Here is a 24,122-nt window from a genome sequence, read left to right on the forward strand (position 1 = left end):
GAGACCATCTTTCTTACAATGACAAACTCGACCAGGGAGAGGGTACTGGTTGCTGTATGCGTGTGACGCAGGGGTGGCGCCTGCATGGAGATGTTTTTGCCATGGAGTGTATATAGATGTAACTACATCTGAGTTTGTTATCTTTTATAGTGCGGTGCATCCACTACCTGAGCTCGCGCCAGGTGAGGTGGGGCTGTTCCTTCTCATCAGTTGGGTGAGTGAACATACACTTATAAAACCGCTATATTTGGTGTTTTTCTGATTGACTCTGACGGTCTGTATCTTTTTTGGTCATTACTCATTGGATGACTGGCACATTGTAAACTTGAAGCATAATGTGGATTTCACTTGTTGTTTTTAAACTGTACCTTTACACATACCATTTTCTTCCTATATTTCAGGATGAGAGGATGATAATACATACACCTTCAGGTGATATGATTTATTTTATTTAATCCTAGCAGTAGCTCTAATGGTCCTGAGGAAGCAGCAGGGGATCTCTAGACCTCATTTGTCTGCAGAAACATGTCGACCTTATATCCTTTTATAGTGGATATTTGTTAAACCACTATTTAGCACTGTTTTTATTGACTTAGGAGTGTGAGGGTGCCTATTAAATTGTTTTCCCAATCACGACCTAATTTTAGATCTCTTTATCTTTTTTTCACTTTTTCTTAAGCACTGCTATTCAGTTCACCACCAGAAACGCTATCCTATTCACATTAGCATCTCACATCAGTATTATACACTGGGTTTTTCCTGTGAATGGTAACTAAGCACCAACACAGGTTTTTTCACCCCTGATTGTGAATTATTTTGCTAAAGAGATCCCAAATGATGAAGGGCGGTCTCGATGGTGGACTGATGGGAACTCGTTTTAGTTAAAACCACTTCCTTCTCTGCATGTAAAGGTACTTTGCTTTTGTTAGACTCTCTGTTAAAACCTAGAGTATCCAGGATGATGACAGGAAGTCTTATAAGGACTGCAGTGAGTACCATCACTACATATTTTATTGAGGCTGTTCGTTAGTGTTCTATGTTAAGTTTCCAGGAATCGGCAAGGTGCGTCCCTCCTAAGTCCAGTAATTTGAGTGCACAGATTCCAGCAGGGTTGAATGTAAACTTCATTCAAAATCCACTTCATAACAGAAAAACGTGTCCAAACAAGGCATGCACAGCCCTTCTGCTCACCCAGAACTCTTCCCATTGTTCATTTTCCTCTTAATAGTTCTCAGGTTCTAAGGGAGTACAATATTCGTTGAACAGCTCTGGTTACACAGCAGTTCTAAGCCTAGGGCACCCATACTGCTGAAGTAGAGGTGTGGATTACTGCTTAAAAGCTTAGCCTCTGTGGTTCAATAAACAGTGCAAGGTGCTCTTTTGATAACTCTGAATATAGCTTCTATGTTTTCTTTCTATAAGCCTGTTTGGGGATTCTTAGACTATGAATAAGAGTAACCTATCAACACTTTTTAGATCCTTTTTATTTGTTGAATACCAGAGGGTTGTAGGTTTCTACGTAATACAGTTTATTTATTTTGTGATTATCAGTGGATCGTACCACATATGAAGTTTTTTTTCTCCATCAATGGAAACTTAGGTTGGGGTGGTAAATCGCCTGCCGGTGTCGCCTTAGTTGGCAATCTCCTAGCTGCATCTTTAGTTTGATTACACAGGCTGTTGAGTAGGTGATCTGGAGGCCTATACAGATGTTGCCGCAGCAGATGTATAATACATCTGATATGCACGCTTTTAAGGAAATGTCATTACTGAACAAATGCTTCAATGTTTCAAAAAAATTCCAACAATACCCTTCACAGTCCTACGGCAAATATCGGCTAATTGAGCAGATAGCTTTGCCTGATTTAGGCACCTCATGTTATCCAATGCATTAGCATAATACATGAGCAGAATGCTGATGTGGGTGAGTTATTGTTTGTTGTGTTGGGCCTTTTGCCCCATATCCAATGGTCATTTGACTAGCCACTCTGATATGGAATCAGTGTTGAAGTGTCACTCTTTCAATGCCCTTCTAGATATTTCCACATTTACCCGCAGGCTCTAAAGGGTAATCGTGACCATGGTGGATAAAATACACACAAGATGAAGACCTTATCATGACTGTTCAAGATTCTCTCGATGCTGCTCTATAAAATGCAGTTCTACACTAATCCTTACTACATCACATTTGTTCGAACATAATGATGATTCTGCACTCTTTTGCAGTGTCCATTTCAAGCATTTATATATTGGACTGTTGACGTGGTATGTTGTATTGTATATTGTAGACGTGCAGTTTGCACTACGAATCCTGAAACCTGTAGTTGTTGCCTTTTAATTGTACATGTTCACTGTAGTGCAGCGGTGTCTATCTAGTTTAGGTTGTGCCTTCACACCCTTCTTCTTCTGTGCTGATGGAGCCTACATTTTTTACATAAATTAGAAGTAGGCATTTCCTACTGATTCACTCTGCATGTGGAAAACATGAAATGGCCACTCAAGCGTGAAAGTTGTGGAATACTTCTGCAATGGAAAAACCAGCTTTTACTACCTTGGCATCAGGTTCCATTCTGTCTCGATCCAAGTGGTCTGCAGCATACTTTTCATGAATCCGCTGTAGATCTTCACAGTAAGACATTTCATTGTCCATTTTTGGGAGAATTGTATTCATCTGCACATGGCAGTAGGCTGAATTTTATTTCAATTTCAGAATTTGTTTTTTAAGAACTAGTCATTTAATCTGCCTTTGCCTAACGGTCCTTAAACCAACATTTTATCCTCCCTGTTGTTTTCGAACGACCTTGCCCTAAGCTGCAGGAGCTCAGAGTACAATGTAAAATGAACTCGCCCTCTGGTACATAAAAAATCACTAAGAAATGCAGTCGTCTTTGCTAATATTTTGGTTTGCATGAAATAGTACATGTTTTTTTTCTTTTTATTACAGCCAAGACGAACTCTCATCTTCTACTCCCTTCCAAAACAAAACATTTTGTGAAATAAAGCTGTTGATTTGTAGACCAAATTAGTTTACAAAATTCAGATATCTTACATAGAGGAGTTTCTCACTTGGGTTGAGTACTCTCTATCTGGACCCTGCTCCCATGTTTGAGCTTGGAGGAAAGCAGTCGCCTCTGCTGCTCAATGGTATCACGGAGCACCATCCACACTTCTTGCCAGGCAGCTGTAGCCCTCTTACATCGGAATCCAACTCGTGAGTATGAACAATATAGCACGTAGAAAAGCTAACTGTCTCTCTGCCATTAAGGAAAACTCTTATTTGAACAACATTTGTGTGGTCAATTGGCCACCATTGTCCCTTGGTGAAAGGGTTGCCTATAGTAAGGGATGTAGTGCGGACATTGGTGAAAGCAGCCAGATGCCTGTGAGATCACGATTGCGGTTCTTGGCCAATTTCTTTAAACTTTGTTTATTAGTTCCAGACAGCAACAATAAACTGGATAGCTTCATTTACATTACATCTTAAGCTCATACAATATATTGTTCCATCACATTAGTTACCAACAAGGTTCTTGGCCAATTTCTAGAGCTTCTCTTGCCCAACGCACTCCAAAGAATGATGTTGCAAGACCTAACACACAGTGCTAGGTCAGCCTGCGACGTTCACTTTCCCAATATAATTACAGCTGAGGTCTGTACTCTCTCTGCCCTTATAATTTAAGTGGTACCTTATCCCTTGTGCGGAACGTGGTATAATACCTATATATTATTTTTTTAACGAGCAGCAAATTTACTTTGTACTTTGAGGTATGTAAGTAACTTACTCCTCTAGTCAATTCCATTTCGATCTTGCAGCATCACAGCTAAACAAACCCATCAATGATCCAACATCGGGCCTAGTTCTCGAAGATCCTCTTCCTGCCATTCTGTCATATCGTCTGGCAGCCTATCATTCCCAGATTAGGGTAAGCACCCGTACTCTTCCTTTATATTGATTTATTTCCCCCATTATATATGCCCAACATAAATCCAGCAGAGTCTTAAATAATTTTTTTTTTTTAATCTGTTACTTAAGCCTGCCATACTGTGTAGGTTTCAATCGAATTTGCTGAAAAAAGGGCGCCTACAAAGGGGAATCTCCAAGGGGCGGATAAATAAAGCACTGTTGGAGAAATAATATAACTCGAAATCAGGGCAGGACCAGACCCATTTCAGCAATGGTGTGCATCATTTCTTTCTTGCCTCCCTTGAGGCCCTACCAACCAAAATAGAAGTTACAATAAGGTGATTAACTTTTTCCCCAAAAATCTTCCAAGTTGCAGTGGAGAATTTGAAATATAAATAGTTATTTCGGGTAAAATTTCACTTTAACTAGATTGATGTGACCCATGATAGAGGATGGTATATGTCTCCATTTGCGGAGATCTTTTTAAGTATTGACAGGGAGGTGGCCATAAAATTTGCCTTGTTTAATGCCATTTCTCACGCTACTCAATTTGTCGATAGTGAAATAATTTTGTCATTTCAAGGCCATCTCGTGACCTGGTGTATGCCTGAGTCTCTTTATCTACAATTCATATTTATTTGGCATAACTATTACTAGACTTTGCAGAGTGACAATGCTGCCCCTACTTTACTCCTGTATTATTCCATGCTAGGGCCATTCACTGCCTATTCAGGTGCTAAGGAGTTGATTAGCTTACTGTGTGCAGGTTAAGTATTCATATCATTGACAGGCTTTGATTATTAGTGAGGTTGGTCCTGTTTAATGTGTGTTATATTTACGTTTCTATTTTTTGTTGCTATTTTGCTGTGAGCTTGTCTACACATTAGTTACATTTTCATGACTGTGTAGACTTTCTTACCAGTATCCCATTTATGCTTTCAGATCACTGGCTGTGCCTTAAACTCCCTCGTTCCTCTCTTGTGAACCCTATCCAGTACTGACCGACTGCTCTAGCATTTATTCTACACCTTCATACACATTCTCTAGAATTTCCTGTTGTCCTATACAGACAATTCAAAGGTATTCCAGTTAACAATCCCTTTCATGATTTAGCCAGCTTAAAACGGATTTGCTCATTCAGCAGCTCTTTTCCATTATGAAAGCCAGGGCTAAAATTAGTGTGTCAAATTTCAAGACCTGTCCCCTGATCCCAATGAGAAGCTTTCTTGGATCTAGATTGACCTTCTTCACTACCACTTTGAAGATGGTTCCTGTGATATTTGTTCAATATTATTGTTTTATTGTATGTGGGCAACCCTACACTAGGTGATGGAAGGTACAGCTGCCCTGCATCTGCCTTTCTGCCCATCCTTGCAGCCTAGAGATAGTACCCCTTGTGGAGATCTTTAAATTGTATTATCTTAAACGTCTGTCTCTCAAAGAAAGTGTTCATTAAGCCTCCTCCCATCGAGACTTTTTCGCACAACTCTTCTAAGTCAGCTTTATTTTCTCATTCATTTCTTTAAAAGCCTGAGTGAAAAGGGAGCTACCACATTGTGTCTCTCTCTGTTTACATCATGTTATGCATATCCTAATGGCTGCCAGCCTTTCAATTCCTTTAGAGGTTTTCTCACTGTAAACAAGTTGGGTGGTGCCCAAAGCAATGAGTCTGGCATAATCTTCCATTTCCATCAAGCCTGGGCATAATAGCGACAACCGTCAGGGTGATTTGTCCTCCCCTCCTTGATTGTAGTAGCTAACAATCATCCCATACACCAAGTGCCCCTGGGACAAGAACAATAATAGTCTTGTGAAGAAATTTGACCTACACTCCTTACAATCCTAACTTTGTGATGATTCCCAGAAAATTAACTAATTCGGTCCACTTTGTCCACCTGTGGCTGTTTTGCGCCTTTGGAATTTTTGTCCTTCTCAACGCCTTGGTTCACCGGCACCGTTGTCAGAATGCTGACTGTTTAACTGTGATGTAAATGTACAGGAACTGAAAACCAGAACTAAGATAAACAGCAAAGGAAAATAGACCACTACGATGAGTTGAACCAGCTCCAAAACCAGAAAAGATTCAACTATGCATTTATTATGAAAACCAGAGCAAAAACAAACATCACCCTGCCCCCCTCCCCTAACCACTCTCACCTCACAGATGCAACATGCCCAACAAAAGACATTTTCAGAATCACTGGTGATTTACTAAATCCTAACTGCATGCCCACGTACACAAACCACACTCAGAAACTTGCCAATGCCCTACCAAACCGCATTATCAAACAGCCAGTCATCCACAAACACAATTCTTATGAATGTCTCACCCAAGACATATATGATGTGAACAGTATATATCTCTGTTGAACTGATTCAGCCACAACTTATGACACAGAAGGTGATTACAGAGTGGGAAGCAGCTCTAAATCACAGAACAAAGGAAGTGGTCATATTCGAAACCTCTAGGTCGCTCCTAGTCATAGGACTGTTCCAGCTGTAGATCATAGTGCCACTCTTGTGCCAAATACTGATCATCGTCCTTGGATAATTCCATGTCCGAGGCGTGGCATAAGTGCAAGAAGGACAAACTGGAATCATCCCCCTCTCACCATTCGAAATAAGGCAAGAAGCTGTGCAGTCCAAGGGCCTGACTCGGCCAGTGTCTTCCAGCCCTTAATCCATGCTGAGGCTAGTCCTGGCACGCCCCAATTTACCTAGGCTGCAGTCGACCCTGGAGCAGATTGAGGCCCTTAAGGAGACCATGGTGCAAACGTTGATGGCAATGCCGCTCCCTCTGGGATGCCTTCAGGCCCAATAAAGCTGCAGGGGCCACCAGTCCATTCTGCCTGTGTGTTGCTACCCAGAGTAGGCTGACCCCACTTGGCTTTCTTCTGGTGTGAGCCCACAGCTGCTCCTGGCCAAAGGGTCAACGCTGGTCCTGGCCAATGCTGATACTGACTCAAACAACACCTGTGCTGAACCCAGTTCCGATGCTGGTCTCTGGCCCAGAGCCAATGTGGACCTGTGCCAGACCTTTGTTGTGCTACTTAAGTACCAAGGCTCATCCAACAACCTTGTATTGCTGGAGACCTTGTTTGACTTCAATTTGGATATACTTCAAGGGCTTCAAAACATTTGTTACGGCAAGGTGGATAATTTACTCCCCTCAACATGGACACTGGACTGTATCTCAACCTACAAAGTGGAAGTGGGTTGGATACCGCTCCAGAAATTAATCTGAAGTCTCCATCAGGGTCACCCACTGAAGGGAGTGCTTCTTTTGCAATGGTGGTTCACAGTTCTCAAAGAAAGAGAGAGGGACCCACCAACCAAAGGGGAGGGGTACCAACAAAGACCTTAGTCAGAGAAAAAAAAACTTTGGATTAATGGACAATTACCACACCACTTATACACGGACAGCCTCACACCAGTAGACTAACAGTGGAAATAAAGGATGTAATCAAAAGAGACAAATCTGGAAAAATACAGATCTAAAAAATATACAAACTTATTCATAAATAATAGGTACCATACAAATCACAATAAACAATAACATTTATGACAGTCCCAAGTCAGGACTATATAATGATATTAAAAAACATCAGGAAAAGAACACAGCATAATCTTTGTTTAAAAACACATTTGTGCACAAAACTAATTATAGTACACAAAATTGGGAACATAAAAAGGAAAAACGAATTCCTATTTCCAAAGAAAATCACTAAATCAAGCATAAATCAATTGTATCGGCTATAGATAATTATCCTAATGCTTTGATCCGATAAAATTGTCGCCACAGATTTTACGCAGTTTTCTTCAAAAAGCATCGACACGTTCCGTGGACACAAATATTTGGCCAACACCTTCATCAGGAAAGTTACATAAACTTGCCAATCACAGTTAAAATCTGTAAAAGATGAACACAACAATAAGTTTACAAACAGCAGTAATATTATCAACATATCTAAGATCCAGCCTGTTTTGATACAGACAACCTATTGTCCACAGCTCCACACACCAGTAATCAAATGAGGCCAATAAATACATAAACACATACTCAGACGCCCCACTCATTCAAACCTGATTTCAGGCTGAAAACAATTTTGTTATCCAGTATTCAATCTCAATTTATGCATTCATTTGATTTAGGAACCACCCTAGAGTCCGCACATATCATAATATTTTATTTTGGGCTACAGAAATCCCATTAGTGTATGAAAAAGAGGGGGTCTCTACACCTCCCTGGTATACCCCAAAGGCACCAATACAATGGGAGTATCAAGGGGAATACCAGGACAGCCAGCCCCCCACTCAGTGAATTAATGTCAATAATTAGCTGTCCCTACAGGAATACACAAAACAAGGTTTACAATTAGCAGTCCAAAACGTGTCAAATCAATTTAAGACATCATTTTATATAAACCAATGAACTTAGTTGGTCATCAAACCGCAGTGTATCCTACTTCTAAAAAGAAATAAACCACCACCACAGACCTTTCATCACAAAGAAAAAGTGTGAGAAGGAAAGAAGGCACCTCAACGTAGCAACACCAAGGGGGAAAACACTGACTGGTACTCGCCAGTGACCCACTTCTCATCATCGGTTACCTTCTTTCCAATGGAAAAATATGCATATATAGTGCAACAAATCCACAACCAAATGAAAACTAAAACGAGAAATAAGAAGTAAACAACCTAAATGTGAATGTACTTCCTATATGTGCAGAAATCGAGCATGTGTTCAAATGATCCCGTGAGAACCAAAGACGTAGTCCTCACCAGTAAAAATTGGTAAAGCTTACTTGCCACCCATAATCTTTATTCTTTAGCTGTAAGCCTTTCCACGTTAAAATTGACTCCTATCAAGTCAAAGATTAATCATAACTAGCCAACATGTTTCGTTGCTATACTCAATTTGAAGCAACTTCGTCAGAGCTAGGGATCCAGATCATTGTTTTCAATAGGGATTTATATCAGAACCTTCTAGTTGCGTTACTGCTGCCTACCGGCAACCTCACAGAGACTAACTCGTCATATGATCGCGTCCGGATGATTGAATGCGCACCGAGCCCTAGGTCACGGTGATACAGACCCGTGGGCATTCAGCAGGAGGACGCGATCATATGACGCGTTAGTCTCTGTGAGGTTGCCGGTATGCAGCAGTACCTAAACTAACCTTCATGGGTGGGCATTAAGCCTAATGCTTATATTACAGTTTTAGCAACATATGGTTACCTTCAAGCAGATGTTGGTCACAGTATCATATCCTGCAGTACCGGTACACAATAAGTCATCACTATATTTCAGAGAAATCCTCCAAGCCTAAAAATGGAGTGTGATCTGAAAAGATATAAAACTCATGATAGCCTCCGTATATGGACCTCCCCTATCACCCCTAAAGGATCATAGGAGGAGAGGTGCCTAGTGCAATTAAGCTAATGCACTTCCCACCCGCAGAATTTATTAATTACTGCTTTCATTGACATAGGACGGTGCTGTCAAGCAGGGTGCCAGTTAGAACGGTCTTCTCTACACGTAGTCCCTTTTTGACGCTATTGACCGGAGATATAGATTTTAACTCCCAGACACGGCAAACACAAATACCCTCCCATTTCCTAACTCTCCTAACTCAATACTCTGTCTAGTTAAAAAAATTCACAAAGTTACCTTTTAACATTGTTTCCACATGCACGTGTCCGTAGTAAATCCGCGGGTGAAAATTAAAAACAGTGCCCAGCAATATCTGTATTCTGTTTCCTCATGCACGCGGTTCGTGGCAAATACGTGGGTGCAAGTTAAAAACAGTCCTAAACAGGATCTATATACACCGACAACAAAGGAGACTTGATGAAAGCTGCTAAAATTGTACTTAATATAACGAGGAACTTAGGACAATATCAATACGCCCTATCTAGATACAGTGTCGCATACCTGTATTCGTTGACGATTCCACCCCCCCCCCCCCCCTCCCCTCCCCCCCCGGGGTATATGCCTCCGGCAGTCCGCATCAATCCTCCTCGAGGCACGCCGTCTTTAAATATACTTCCGAAGCGGCCCAGCACCCGAAAGCAGAACACTACTTCCGGTATTATAAATCTTCCTCAATAGGTACCGCGGAACAAGTCATCCACCATATTGGGGGTATGATTCAACAATGGGAATATATTTAGAACACCCAAATTGTTTCAGCTAAAAAACATGCGATCCTTAATTATACTACATCCGTATGTATCGAACATATACGGAATCAATTTAAAAATTTAAAAATCAGTCCATACATTTCTCTCTTGAGAGTATGCATTGGGTGATGGAAATGTCTACCAAAGATGCCTGAAATAGAAAACATCGCAACAACATGCGGTAGACCGAGCAATATTGTAAACGTCTAAACCAAACCTGTAGGAATCATATCCCAAAATTAATAAGCAGGCCCATACATTTCTAAATGATGCTCTTCCCAAAATGCATAGTCACGTCAACCCTATAAAGGCTATGATGTACGAGAAAATCAATCAACACTCTCCCTAGCTTCGTAGCGACCTAGATATGCAACAAAAGTATGTATATACTCTATCTCACGACAGCCCTTTCCTTCATCCATGTAACTAACCGGCCTAAATTACCTCTTTTGACTCCCTTTATAATTCACTAACACTCACTCCCAGCCTGGGCACACAGCTCGTGCCAAGGGACCTATTAGGGACATATATTTTTAAGAGAGGCCACATACTTTTAGAAAGGTCTACCTAGTAATCTTCATTTTTTTCTCTGACTAAGGTTCGCAGTTCTCGGCTTACAACTACCTATCATAGAGACAAAAAAATAAAAACTGCATACGGAAATTTTACAACCATGGGCTGCCTCTTCAGAGCCCCTACTGACCTTTAATGGGGCGCATATAGATAATTTGATAGCCGTGTGGGTCAAGCTGTGCTCAAATCCCCTAGTCAGTTGACCTGTGGTCAGGTGACACAGGCCTATTGCTGTTGGCCCGGCCTTCTTGGCTTAACATCTGACCCTGAAAAGTGTTCTAGTGAAGCATGGACAAGTAAAGTGAATCCAAATTCATTCCCAGCTCCTCCACCAAATAGAGAGTCAAAGCATATTGATGCATTTGATTAAAATGTTCTTATTTGCCAGTCAAGACCTATGGTCTTTATACACAGTCTACCTCTTGGCTGCTACATGCACACACTTTTGGACATGGCCAGTAAGATCTTGCCAACCATTCCGAAGGACCTCTGTCAACTTTAGCCCAGAGAATTCATGATGCAATATACACTGCAAAATATGTTTTGAGGGCTTGCCTTCACTGATTGTGTGGGATGCACCATGGGTGCCAGTGTAGTGACTAGACCTTGTACCTGGGTGTGACTAGGATTTTGGGGGTTGTCTAAGTGTCCCTAATGGACATGCTCTTTAACGGATATGGGCGACTGGGAGAAGGCTAAACCCGATCTCCTAAGATCTAAGGATAATCATGCTTTAGCCCTCTCCCTCTGATGGCTTGCACCACCCTGCCAGTCCCTCCTACAATGCTGGAAGATTGGGCCTGTTTGTGGGGCATGGCATATCCACAGTGGCAGCCCTCACAGTCAGTACAGCAACGATTCCAGACTTTGTCAGCTCTGGAGGATGTGGTTGTGCCAGTGGCCATGTGTCCCATCAGGGTCTGCAAACGTCCCTCTTTCCTACCTGCTGCACTGTTAAGCGCTCCGATTTCCCCTTGCCGGATCATGCCCTCCCAGTAGGTGGCAAGATCAGTTTTTTCCTACCTGGCTGGGAATCCATCACCTCAGATAGATGTGTGCTGCTTGCCATTCATTTTAATTTATTTCCTCCCCTTCCCCTATACCACCAGTGTTGATTGAAATTCCAGCAGACCACATACCCAGCCTTTATCAGGAGTTCAAGATGCTCCTGGCCTAAGGTGCCTTAAAGGAACCGTATTCAAAGAAGAGCAAGAGGTACCTCTGTTTCCTGCTACACAAGAAGTATGAAGGGCTCTGGCCAATTCTGGATCTCCACCTACGGAAGCCTTTTTACAGAAGTACAAATTCAAGATGCTCACCTTGGTTCAGGTTCTTTTTGCTGTGGTCCCAGACGCTTGTATAATGTTGAACTTGCAGTAGGTATACTATCCTTTGCCTGTCTTGTAGCCTCAGATGCTACCTGAGATTCATGGTGAGGTTGGAACATTCCTAGGTTGCCATTTTACACTTCAGCTCTTCAGTTCTTTACAAAGGAAGTGGCAGTGATTGCCGTTCATCTTTGCAAGTTAGGGATAAACAATTTCCAGTGCCTCGACTGGCTGCTCAAAGCCAACGCACTGCAGTCAGTCACTGACCACTTTCAGATGACTATCACCCTTCTGTCATCCCTGGGGTTTTCGGTCAGTGAACCAAAGTCCCACTTAACTCCTGTGCATAGGATCCACTCTATAGGGGCAACATAGGATACGGTCACGTTCAAAATCTTTTCACTACTGCAGCAAGGCCTAGACATTCAGGGTGTGATCCTGATGTTTCAGACTCAACCCTGGATCGGTGAGAATGGTTCTGGGAATTCTTGGGGATTTAGCCTAGTGTTTCCTCTTCTTATCATATGTCAGATGGCTAAGCTATCCTGTTTTAGGCTTAAGCCTATAATAAACTGATAAAACCCCCCTGAAACGAAGCAGCCCTCCTCAGTGTAAACATATAAACACGAATAAAGACCTGTACAACCACAAACTAAATTGCCACTCAAAGAAAGGAAAATGAGGCAGAATGGGTAACTTATTATTTCCGGAAGAGACCAGTACAACATCATTTATTATACTAGGTAGCAGCAAGAAAGACTGTTCCAAGATTATTCTGCTGGAGTTTTGTTGTTTAGGGAGGTCACTAAAATATGATTTCTTCTTATTTTATACACTGTAGAGAATCTGGAAATATTTAAATAATAGTTGGTCTTACGGCAGGGGTTAATTCTTTTACTGATTGGTGAAATGACTGGCTGATATGTCACAGAAAGGGTAAATCCTTTTGACACATCAGCCTTCTTTTTTTCCACAACTCAATATTGATATCAGGTCAATGGCCGAACATCTGAGGCTTTAAACATTCACATCCAGGTGTAGTGATTGGTAGCTGTGAAAAGAGTGCTTTCACCTTGCACATAGGATGGTGGTGAAAACATGATGCAAGACTTTCCACTTTCCAGCAAAATTCGTAACTGCAGGGTGTCCCATCGTTACATTTGATACACTAAGCTAATTCCTGTCTTTTTACCCAACTGCACTTTACTACTGGGGTTTTGAGCCTATAGTTATTACAATATTGAAAGCACAATTTCAAGACCTAAAATACAATGTGATGTCTGTTAAAAGGTCAGCACGGACTTAAAGTGACACATGTACCGTGAGAACACTGGCGGCTATTAATGCCCTCACAGGAGCAGCACCGCCTTAATGTAATCAGGCCAAGAGAGCAGAAAAGCAGTGCCAAGCATGCTTAAAGCATTGAGTTTCAGGTCCTTTGGAATGGAGGACTACAAATTAATTCGGTGTAAATGAAAATGTAAAGGTTTCACAAGGCACTATGCTGTTGGCAGGGTTGACCACTCCCCGAATATCTTACTAATCAGTAGGGAGAAAGCAAAGACCCCTGCTACTTTGTTCGTAAATTTGTTTATTAAAACATTTAAATATGGCATTCTTACTTTTTAAATCAAATAAAAGTCCAGTATACCAGACAGAGTGAGTGTAAGAGATAATGTGATGTGAGAGATTGTAATGAGATGTGAGTGAGGATGCAATACACAGACTTTATATGCTTAAGCTGTCTAGCATAAGTCCATTGTACACACTGCCAATGGGAAGGCACTGCATACCCTGCATTACTTCTACTTAAAATAACTATGTGCTTCAAAGCAATCACAGCAAAAAAACATGTTTTGTAAACACTGAAAACACATTTTTTTTCTATTTTGGGGGTTTGTAGCTGAATAAAAATGGAAACACTGATTTCAAAAGATTTAGAAAACACCAATAAAACACAACTGGATTTCCTCACAAAAAAAAGACCCTGAAACCGGACAGCGTACAGATGATACATCCAGGATTAACAGTGGCATATCCTTTATGGTCTTGCATTTTAGGGGTGCTTACTGAATGTAAATGTATATGTATTGCGACTTATATAGCGCACGTATCACCCGAAGGCATCAAGGCGCTTGCCTTGGGAACCCGACCTGGCTTTTTCCCTGTGAGATAATCCCTACTGGGCATCCCCAAGGTGAAAGCCAGGCATCCCGCAGCGGGTGGGCCGCCGTAGTGGAGATTAAGCAAGCTATTTCCCAGAGTTGCAGCGTGGCACCCCATGATTAGAGTAGGCACTGAGGCGAGTATTATCGAGTCCGTGGACATTTTTGGGCTCAGGACCGCGCCGCTTCGGGAATTGAACCCTGGTCCCGGGCCAGACCTCTGCATCAGGGTCTGCCGCTCTAATCAGTGAGCCACACTCCTCCACTCAGTGAGCCACACTCCTCCACTCAGTGAGCCACACTCCTCCACTGAATGTGGCATTAGTCTTGAAATGGACGCCACTCCTGCTCTTTTACCCATTCATACAGGGTGCTTTCCAACTGATGACTGTGCATTGATGCATAAAAGTACTTTTTGAGCTTGTGAAAGGGCATCTTATACTGTACCCAGTAAAATACTGGAGACACATTGCACCTATCAAACACCTAAGCCAGGATGGTGGTGCCTGAGGAGCAAAGAGGAATAAAAATGTTGCTTAGGTAGGTTTGTGATGGGATAGGCGACACCAGATGGCAGAGTAATGGTATCTCCCTTGCTATAAACCAGATTCCTTTACACAAGGCAAACAAAGCCTTATCAGTAAATTAAAAGGAGTACAGTATTATTATATCTTTCCTTGATTATCTGATCAAGCTGTATTGTCTCCTACCATCATATACATGATTAACCCTTAGAAGGATATAAATAAGACTAATCATATGATGGAAATGGTTGGTGTCTGGCTCCCATCGTTGCATTGTGTCTTATGTAGAGCCGCACCCTAACCCTTTGAAGCCAATGACATTTTTTATTAACGTGGGCAAAATCTGTGAAATTCCCAAATTTAATGTTAGGCAAAATGTGTGAAATTTCTCATGTTTACACATTGTTTTGCATTTATAAATTTCTTTTTTAACCCAAGTGTGCATCTCATGTAAAAGTCTCACGAAATACCGGAGGGACACTGGTTTAAGTAGTGTTGCAGAGGGGCATTTTCAACTCCAATCGCAATCACAATGGTATTTTGCAAGACTTTTAATGCAAAGTATGTGGTTGGATAAAAAAAGTCACAATAGATATCTGCAAATCAAATTTTTCAACAAAATTGTTTTCAATTTTTGTGAGTAAAAATTACTTAGTTTACTTTTGTTAGTCGCACCTCTCATTAGCTTTGGTGAGTGAAGAACTAAAATGGGATATATTCTAGAAGCGACAAATTTAATGGCATCCTCCTTGTTTTTTTAACTTAATTTAAATTTAGAGGATCTGTAGTTAGGGAGAACTGCTTTGATGGGTTCCAGACTTTGTATTTTGTGCGTTATCCATATAAGGTTATCTTGGATTCGACAAAGTTCAGGCAAATGTTACACTCCGTGATATAGACACTGCGCTGTTGTCTGTGCTTAGAATAGGCCACTTAATAAACTTCATAATTGTGCGAGGATTAGTTCTGTTTGGAGCAGGACTAGTTTGCATCCACCTATTTGGTTACTCGTGCTGCATCGAAACTTCTCTGTAGAAGGGGTGGCTTTTTACAGCCAATTTAGGAACCGTGTTGTGGGAAGGCCTGAGATCTTTTAATTTCAGGAGGCCAGTGTACAATCTTGCAAGTTTAGCAACTAGACTTTACAGTTTAGCCCAAAACGATTAGTATATAATTGGACAATGCTTAGGTAATGGTACATGTTTCCACCTTTAAACCATTTGTATGGTTACACCAGCGTTATCTTTTATAGGCTATAAATGCCATTTAAAGTTAAAACTAGTGTAATTACAGGTTTTGGAGGAATTTTTGTAAATGATGCTACTTGGTGAACGTATTTACTGAAAAGTACTCAGTCCACAAGGTCAGCAGGTACTCCTTCTCTAACTCAGTCTCTAAACTAGGCCCACCTTCACTTTCCTGTAGTACTTAAAACCCATACTGCTCAATTTAATTGGTTTTCTTCACCGGGATATACTGTCTGTGGATCTTTGTGAACACCCAATGCTGAAATCCAAAGTGTACATCTGGCTGTCTCTTTATCCCAAGGAGGCTGTTCTTAGAAGGAAACTACCTTAACACCGCGATGCCAATACAACGCAGTCATTACAACGACCCCATTGTTAGCACGCAATGCCATTACTACGCAAGTCATTACATCGACTTGCAGTAGATGGTGCACTTACATTAGGAATAGTATAGTTTACTACTCCCAACTCCTTCCGTACTGTTGTGTAGGCTGGAGTTGGAATGCTAAATTATATATTTCTAATGTCAGCGCGCCATCTACTGCAAGTCGATGTAATGACTTGCGTAGTAATTGCATTGCGCGGTAACAACGGGGTTGTTGTAATGACCGCATTGTAATGTCCCGCAATGTAATGACTCCCGTAGTAACGAGTCATATTTGTGCTTGGAGCATAGGGCGAAATGTGGCACCTTACAGACCAATGACTCTTCGTATTGTGTGGAAAAGGACACTTTATTGAAACCGGTACATATCTCATAAACATCCTCTGCCACAGGCCTTGCAGAACTAAAAACTCAATATACATTCAGTCCACCTACCTTCCTTCCCCCTCCCCTAATCCCGCACCCCGTATACATACTCTTACAATTTTGACATGATAAGCTATTGTACTTCTCTGTTTGTCTCACTTTAAACTTCCCCTTCTGCTTAGCAGTGAACTTATTAACCTGTGCTCAACTTGCTATTCCTATGATGTAACATTTTAACTCTAGGATTTTCGGGGTGGGCTTGTTGAGACCCTCCCTTTCTGCCTGCTTAGCCTATAATAACCGAAAAACCCTAAAGTGAAGGCTTGCAAAGTTGTGGGACAACCACCACCACAAAAAGGTACCAACCTGAGCTTTTCTGCCCCCACCCCCAAGAACAGCAACTCACTTCTGTCTCTTCAAAGTCCTGACAAAAAACTCCCTCATCTCCAACAGATATAATATCATCCCGTACTCTGACAGATGTACACCGTTGTCCCTGAAAAACTCATCCTCCTCGTAACACAAGTCAACGTGCGGAATTCCGCCTAGACCCTCGTCCTCACCAAAACGGTGCATCTCCCTATTGACCTTCCTCCTTGCTTTATCTATGTCTGATAGCTAGGCCGCACCTCTCCAACACCTCCTCGTATAAACTCAATCTGTGTTATAAAACCGCCTGACCATTGCAATAGTATCACCCTCTAATCCTGTTTCATGGACCTTGATAGTGCCAAACCTTTCTCCACAACCATTTCGTTCTCTCCTTAGTTAATCATCAAAATGTCCGGACAAGTAATACTCTACATAATCATATTGAGCTTGGCTAACAACTCCTTCCGCCTCATACCACCCTTACCAAACCACTCAACGGTCAAAGATCTGTTTTGAAAACCAAAATTGCTACCCCATGCACTCCTCCTTGCAGCCACGGCCGCCCACTTTATGAAGGAATGCTCGACAATCCACACTGACAAGCCAGCAGCCAACGGACCTGGAACCAAACCTGAAAAAGAAAACTTGTGAACACATCATCCGGCTAGCAATCACCCCTTTTCCCCTCATTAGTCCTCATCTACCTCTGGAAACAGTCTGATGACCATCTACCTTGCCACATTATCTGCTCCCTAGACCACCCCCTTTTATCTGCCTCTGTCGCTGCCCTAATCGTAAAGGAATTAATGTCAAATTTGTTATCACCAGCTTCCTGACTGCCTTTCTCAAGACTGCCAATAGTTGAAAAAAAAGTGAGCTGATCCCCCTTGTTGGTGTTTGAATATAACCCCTTCCAGTTTCCCTGCTTGTTTGCTGATCTTCTTGTCCCATGCCGCAGGGCAAACCTCTTCCTCTTGCAACTGCAAAATTACTGTCCTCGTCTTTGACCTTAGCAATTGTATTTCCATGACATTCTGCAAAAAACTAACATCCTCCCACGCCAACCCTAGGATACCCCGGCCTCCCTAGAGGTCCCACACTTCAAACGCCCCAAAAAACCGGCATGTCATCAATGTGGAGAAAAGAGCAATTTCAAATTGAGAAAAACATACCTCTGATAAACTATGACTCACCCTGCAAAAAACCTGCCAAGAAAGAGGCTTCCCCCTAGGACCCATTTAACTCTTTCCCTAGCCCAACCATCTGATATTCTCTCCCATCTCCCCCACTGATGGTGTATAACCCCACAAGAACTTCCCCATGAAGGCAATATTGTCCAATTTCTTTGCAATTGTTACTCTGGATAAGCCTTTTTCTGCTAGCCGTAAGATGAATTGCACCACATCCTCAACTCTCTCCCACTCCTCTGAGCTCTGAAGCTCAGAAACTCGCCCCAAGCCTAGTAATATGTCTCACACATAGAAGCTGCCGGCACCCAACTACCAGTTAGCACATCCTCTATATCCCACTGCCCATCACTCCGGCAGCATCCGAGTTCTGTCTCTGTCCGTCTCTGTGGCCAGCCCATGGGACCTCTCCCCCTGCGAATTAGACAAAGCATCTGCAATGTCATTGTCCACACCCAGTAAGTGCCTTGTTTTAAATAAAATGTCCTGTTGCAAACATTCCAGTACGAAAACCTTCAACAACCTGTACCCGCATGCCTCCTGCTGACTCCCTGTTAACTACCTGAAGCACAGCCACGTTATCTATCCAAAAGAGTTCCTTCCTGTGTTGCTGCAATGTTTCCCACGGTGTGACAGATAACACTAGTGGAAAAACTTGGGAAATGCTATGCTTCTTCCCCCTTGTTTCCAACAGTCAGGTCATTCCTCTGCACACCAGTGACCCTGTCAATATAGTCTAAATCCTATGCCACCTGAAGCATCTGAATAAATCTGTACATCCCAATCATAAGCCTTTGGTGCTGCAATTGGAATGCCATGGAAGGAGCCCAAAAAAACCTCGACATATCCACAGATCTGCTTTCACCTCGCTGATAACCTCGCATGATGGTTTGGTGGGGAATGCCCTGAGAGTGCCAATCCCAACCTCCGCCAGAAAGTCCTGCCTGCCCGCAGAACCCTATAAGCAAAATTGAGGTGACTGAAATGCACGTGTACCTCCCGACCTGTGACCTTATGTTTTACCAGCATCATTTCTAACAGAACCTGCATCCTAATTTTCTTGTCAACTGGAAGGCACGCTATTAAGGGCAACGAATACAGCTCAATTCCTAGAAGGAGATTTTGGTCACCGGACCCATCTTTTTTTCCATCGTTAATGAAACACCCACATCCTCCATGAGCTCCTGGAAACTTATCAGCAGCCGCTGGCAGTCCGCGGAACCGGATTCTGTGACCAGGAAAAAGCTATCAAGCTAATATGTCACCTTCTCGTGACCCGTTGCTTACATGAAAAGCCACTGTAGAAAAGCGCTCGAAGAGCATCCATGAATTTGAGCATCTCATAGGGAGTGCTTAGTCCATGTACCGTGAACCTTCCATCCTTCCTTCCTTCATCTCCTTGTGTAGCTTGTCCCGCACCACCTAAGGGCATGCTTTAAAGGACTTCATTTTTTCACCCCAATGCCTTATCTGTGGACCTATGTAACCTGTAACCCCACGTGAAACTCTCTTGCAAGATACAGGCATCCTCCCTGTCGGGTAGGGTCCCAACCAAAAGGTATGTCTATTAAACTTAACCTGTGTATGAGCTTTTTCCCTGAGTCCCCTGTGCCCACCCCCGCAGATAACCTGTGTTAGCCGTTCCAACTGCCCCTGAATTCTGTTGCCATTGCAGATTGTTGGGAATTCTGTTGCCATTGCAGATTGTTGGCTCCCCACTGGGTCTCAGACGTCCCCTCTGTGTTCCCATAGCAGTTGACAAGGGGGTGCCTCCCTTCATACTTAAAGCACTTATGTCTGAATCTACAATACTCCTTGGTGAAATCCCAACAAGCGCCTTGTATGTCTCCCTGGCCCTTATTGGAATTTCCCACCTCCCCCTGGTGGGACGGGCTTGAAAGGGCCAGTATACTATGGGCAAATCACTTGCTGTGTATATGGTCTTTCTGAATCAACACCTTGGTCCTTCTTTCCTGTTGACTAACCCCTTGCACTGCACCCCTCGTTTGTGTCTATTCCCGTTGGTATACTCCCGTTAGACCCCTCATTCACTGTATCACTACTCCGCTGGCATGCCGCGAGGCACTTTGTAAACCTGATCATGTAAGTAATCTCGAGAGAACTCTCCCGCGCACCTTGGCACGCTCGCGTCTTGCACATTCTAACCTGGGTTTGGCACTGTGGATGACTCTTTATTTCCACCGCTTTCCGTCACCGCGTGTTTTCTATCACGTTCCTCTTTCGTATGAACATCCTTGGATATTGTCACATCACCTAACAGTCTCTTAGCAAATTCGCCACATTGTTCTAGTTTCCGCCACCATCTGTATAGCCACTTAAGATTCGGCTAATGCATGAGCCTATTCGATCGTATACTTCCAGCGTCCTACAGTTGATTTACTCTGGTTATGTTTGTTTTCTTTTGTAGAGCATTCCCTTGAGAAAGGGCTTTTGCCCGAAATGCATCGGGATCTTTTTTTGAGGATTACAATGGTCGATTTATAGACTGTGTAGTGACACACTTTTGGCTTGTATAACCATAATGAACATGAATATGCAAAAATATTCACCACGTGAAGATTAAAAATCTTGAAATCACTCATATAGACTCTTGACTAATATGTCTATGGAATAAGACTACGGTCCACATGCTGTGCATCGGATTGTTCCCCTCCCAGTAGGGGGACCCTCGTATTTCCTAGCTTTGTGCCCACACTGCTTGGCCAGACAGTGTTATAACCCGGCTGCACGCTACAATCCATTACCAAAATACAAATTCAGTTTATCCACGCTGTGCGAGTTCCCATTCATTTTTTGATTCTCCACTTGCTCTGTCCACGGACCTCAGCACGCGCCTCAATATGAATTTTGATACAGTCTCAGGGATGACTGATCAGAAAGCATCCACCTTCGCCTACACAACCGAAGATGCTGATAAAATCTATAATTTAATCCATGAGGAAATCACCGCCGCTGGCAACACCCGCAGCGCGGAAAGTAACCTCAAACAATTGCTCTACCTCTTGAAAAAGGAGTCTAACCAGAAATTACACGCAAGTACCCTGATACGGTACCATCGTGTACAACGGATACCTCGGGGTCTTCGTGTCCCACTCAAACCACTTCTATGCAAAAACAATGTTAAATTTGTTGAACGCTGGTACGCTATATTAAACAAATGTTCCCTCGATCTGATCCTGCTGATCGTAGAGGAACTTTCTAAATCTTTGGACGAATTATCACTGGAAATTACAAACGTAAAGAAGGAGCTGACCGAGACCCTATCAGCAGATGACCTGAACAAAATGTTGGATGATATTAATGTTCAACTAGAGAAACATACTCGAGAGACCCAGGAGAGGAAACTGCGTAAGTTTAAGAGGGACACTATAGACTACAAGCTCGGCGAGGTATACACCTGGGCAGAGGTGTATGCCCGCCGACGCTCTAACAAACCCTACAACCCTGCATCAGCCACTGAAACATCATCTTCAGATGACGACAGCAGATCCAGACCAACCCGCACTACACCAAATGCTGATCCACATACACCGAGTACCTCCACAGACCCCTCTGTTCATTTTTTAGAGTCGGGCCCGGACCAACAGAAAGATCCCGGGGGGGAAAAACCCGCAGAGGAATCAGAAAAGACACCTCCACAAACCAAAAAGAAACCCAAGGGCAGACGCTGAACACTGAACACTCAAGATAATCTGGTCATAAACATATCCTCTACTACTCTAACCTGTGATGAAATCAACACCCTACAAAAGGGTCAATCTTTCGTCCCAACCACCGCCATCAACTCTCTTGAACTTGAAGTCAGTGCCTTCAAACTGATTCGTAACATCCGCTTAAAACACTATTTTTCCAACATCAACCCCATTTCAACACAGGAAGAAGACATGCTCAGAGGATTGAGACCTCATAGTACATTCATGGCACCACAAAGCCACAAGATCATAGATGCCTTCGAAAATTTGATCAAGCAAGAAATCTTGAACCTGCCTTTTCAATCCAACATAAAACGTGGGAACCTTACCCGGAAGGAGAGAAACATCCTCCAGAAATTGGCCGATGACCCGACTATCACCTGTCAGAATGCTGACAAAGGTGGTGCCCTCGTTATCATGGACACCACCTTCTATGATCAACAAATAGACATACACATCAATGACAAAAACACCTACGATTTCCTACCAGGAGATCCCACCAAGGAGTACTCACAGGATTTGATACTCATTGTCAAGACAGCATTTGACCAAGGCACCATCAACGACAAAACCCGCAGATTTTTGACACCATCCAATCCTAGACCTCCTGTACTATACATGCTTCCTAAGATGCACAAGCATCCAACCCACCCCCCTTTTCGACCCATCGTGTCGACCAGAGGCAGCCTACATGAAAACGTAGGTAAATTTTTGGACAAATATCTGCAACCTTTTGTTCTAGCAACTAAATCTCATGTCAAAGACACGACCGATTTCTTGCTAAAAATTGAACCTATCATGAATGAGCTTAGAAACACCCAACTAATCATGTGCACGGTGGACGTATGTTCACTTTATACCTCCATTCCACACGATGGAGGCATCGAATCTATTGAAGACACTCTAGCCTCATCTGATTTAGATGCTGACCTTAAACTGTTTCTAATGCAACTGACTATATTCACACTTTATCACAGCTATTTCTCAGTCAAAGACAAATGGATTCTCCAACTTAATGGCACTGCCATGGGAAATTCGGCAGCTCCATGCTACGCTAACATCTATATGAAGCAATTTGAGGAGTCTTACATCCTGTGCCAAAACAGTTGGCAAGAACATGGCCGTCTGTATCTACGCTTCATTGATGACATCTTCCTCCTATGGGAGGGTAACGCAGACACTTTGAATGCCTTTCTGGAAACTTGGAATCAATTCAACCAGAGAATCCAGTTTACATGGGAACATAATGAAAGACTAATACATTATCTAGATGTGGAAATCCACAGGAGCCAAGGAGATCGGTCCACCACTGTATATCGCAAACCCACAGACAGAAATTCCACTCTTCACTACAGTAGTTTCCATCGCCCTGGTCTCAAGAACAACTTACCCTATGCCCAACTTCTACGGATTAAACGCATAGTCTCAGAAGAAGATGAATGCAAGACACAAATGAAACGCACTCTCGACAGGTTGAAAGCAAGAGGATACCCTACACCCATATTGGATCTCGCCATGGCAAGAAGTGACAAGAAAAGCAGGTCCGCCTTGTTGCAACCCAAATTAAAAGTCCAATCAGAATGCTTGGTTGTTGTATCCAAATATTCCAAGACGTCCAATCGCTTTCAAGCCATCATCCGAAAACATTGGTCTATCCTGACCCTGGAACCAGATTTCAAGGGTTTGTTTAACCAACCTCCAATTTTCGCGTTCACACGAGGCAGAAACTTAAAAGAAATCCTATCGAAACCCAACTATGACGATACACAGAAGATATATAAAGGACTGAAACCCTGTTACAACTGCTCCAATTGCAACAACTGCATCACTGGCAATGTTATCTGTCACCCCATGAAGGGAAATTCTATCAAACTCAAAGTGAATGCTACATGCAACTCGAACAATGTCATTTATCTCTTGAAGTGTCTGTGCGGTAAATGTTATGTGGGGCACACTGAAAGAAAAATCCGTACCAGGATTTTAGAACATAAAAGCAACATCCGTACCAACAATCTAAAATCCACAATAGCTTCCCACTTTGCTGAATTCAGACATACTGTAGCCCAACTCAAATTTCAGATTTTGAAACAAGTACCAGCAACTTACAATAACAAGAACACTTTGCTTAAACGTGAAAACTTTTGGATCCGTTTCCTTTCCACGATGGCGCCCAACG

The 24,122-nt window shown here is 42.6% G+C and overlaps 1 protein-coding gene across 10 annotated transcripts in view; it reads left to right on the forward strand.

The window, feature by feature from the left end:
* ZNF362 (zinc finger protein 362) overlaps positions 1 to 24,122 on the forward strand; it is a 215,980-nt gene that overhangs the window by 73,025 nt on the left and 118,833 nt on the right. For 4 of the 10 annotated variants that reach the window (XM_086922203.1, XM_086922205.1, XM_086922206.1 and 1 more), the window contains exon 1: positions 2,962 to 3,211. The exons of 5 other annotated variants lie outside the window; for them this stretch is intronic. In XM_086922203.1, the coding sequence (XP_086778329.1) occupies positions 3,102 to 3,211 (110 nt within the window). In that variant the 5' untranslated portion in view covers positions 2,962 to 3,101. Of the gene's footprint in view, positions 1 to 2,944; positions 3,212 to 24,122 lie in introns of those variants that run through there. One more of the 10 variants, XM_086922204.1, reaches the window with a different exon arrangement.

The sequence above is a fragment of the Lissotriton vulgaris genome, chromosome 5, assembly GCF_964263255.1.
Source record: "Lissotriton vulgaris chromosome 5, aLisVul1.2, whole genome shotgun sequence".
Classification (NCBI taxonomy): Eukaryota; Metazoa; Chordata; class Amphibia; order Caudata; family Salamandridae; genus Lissotriton; species Lissotriton vulgaris.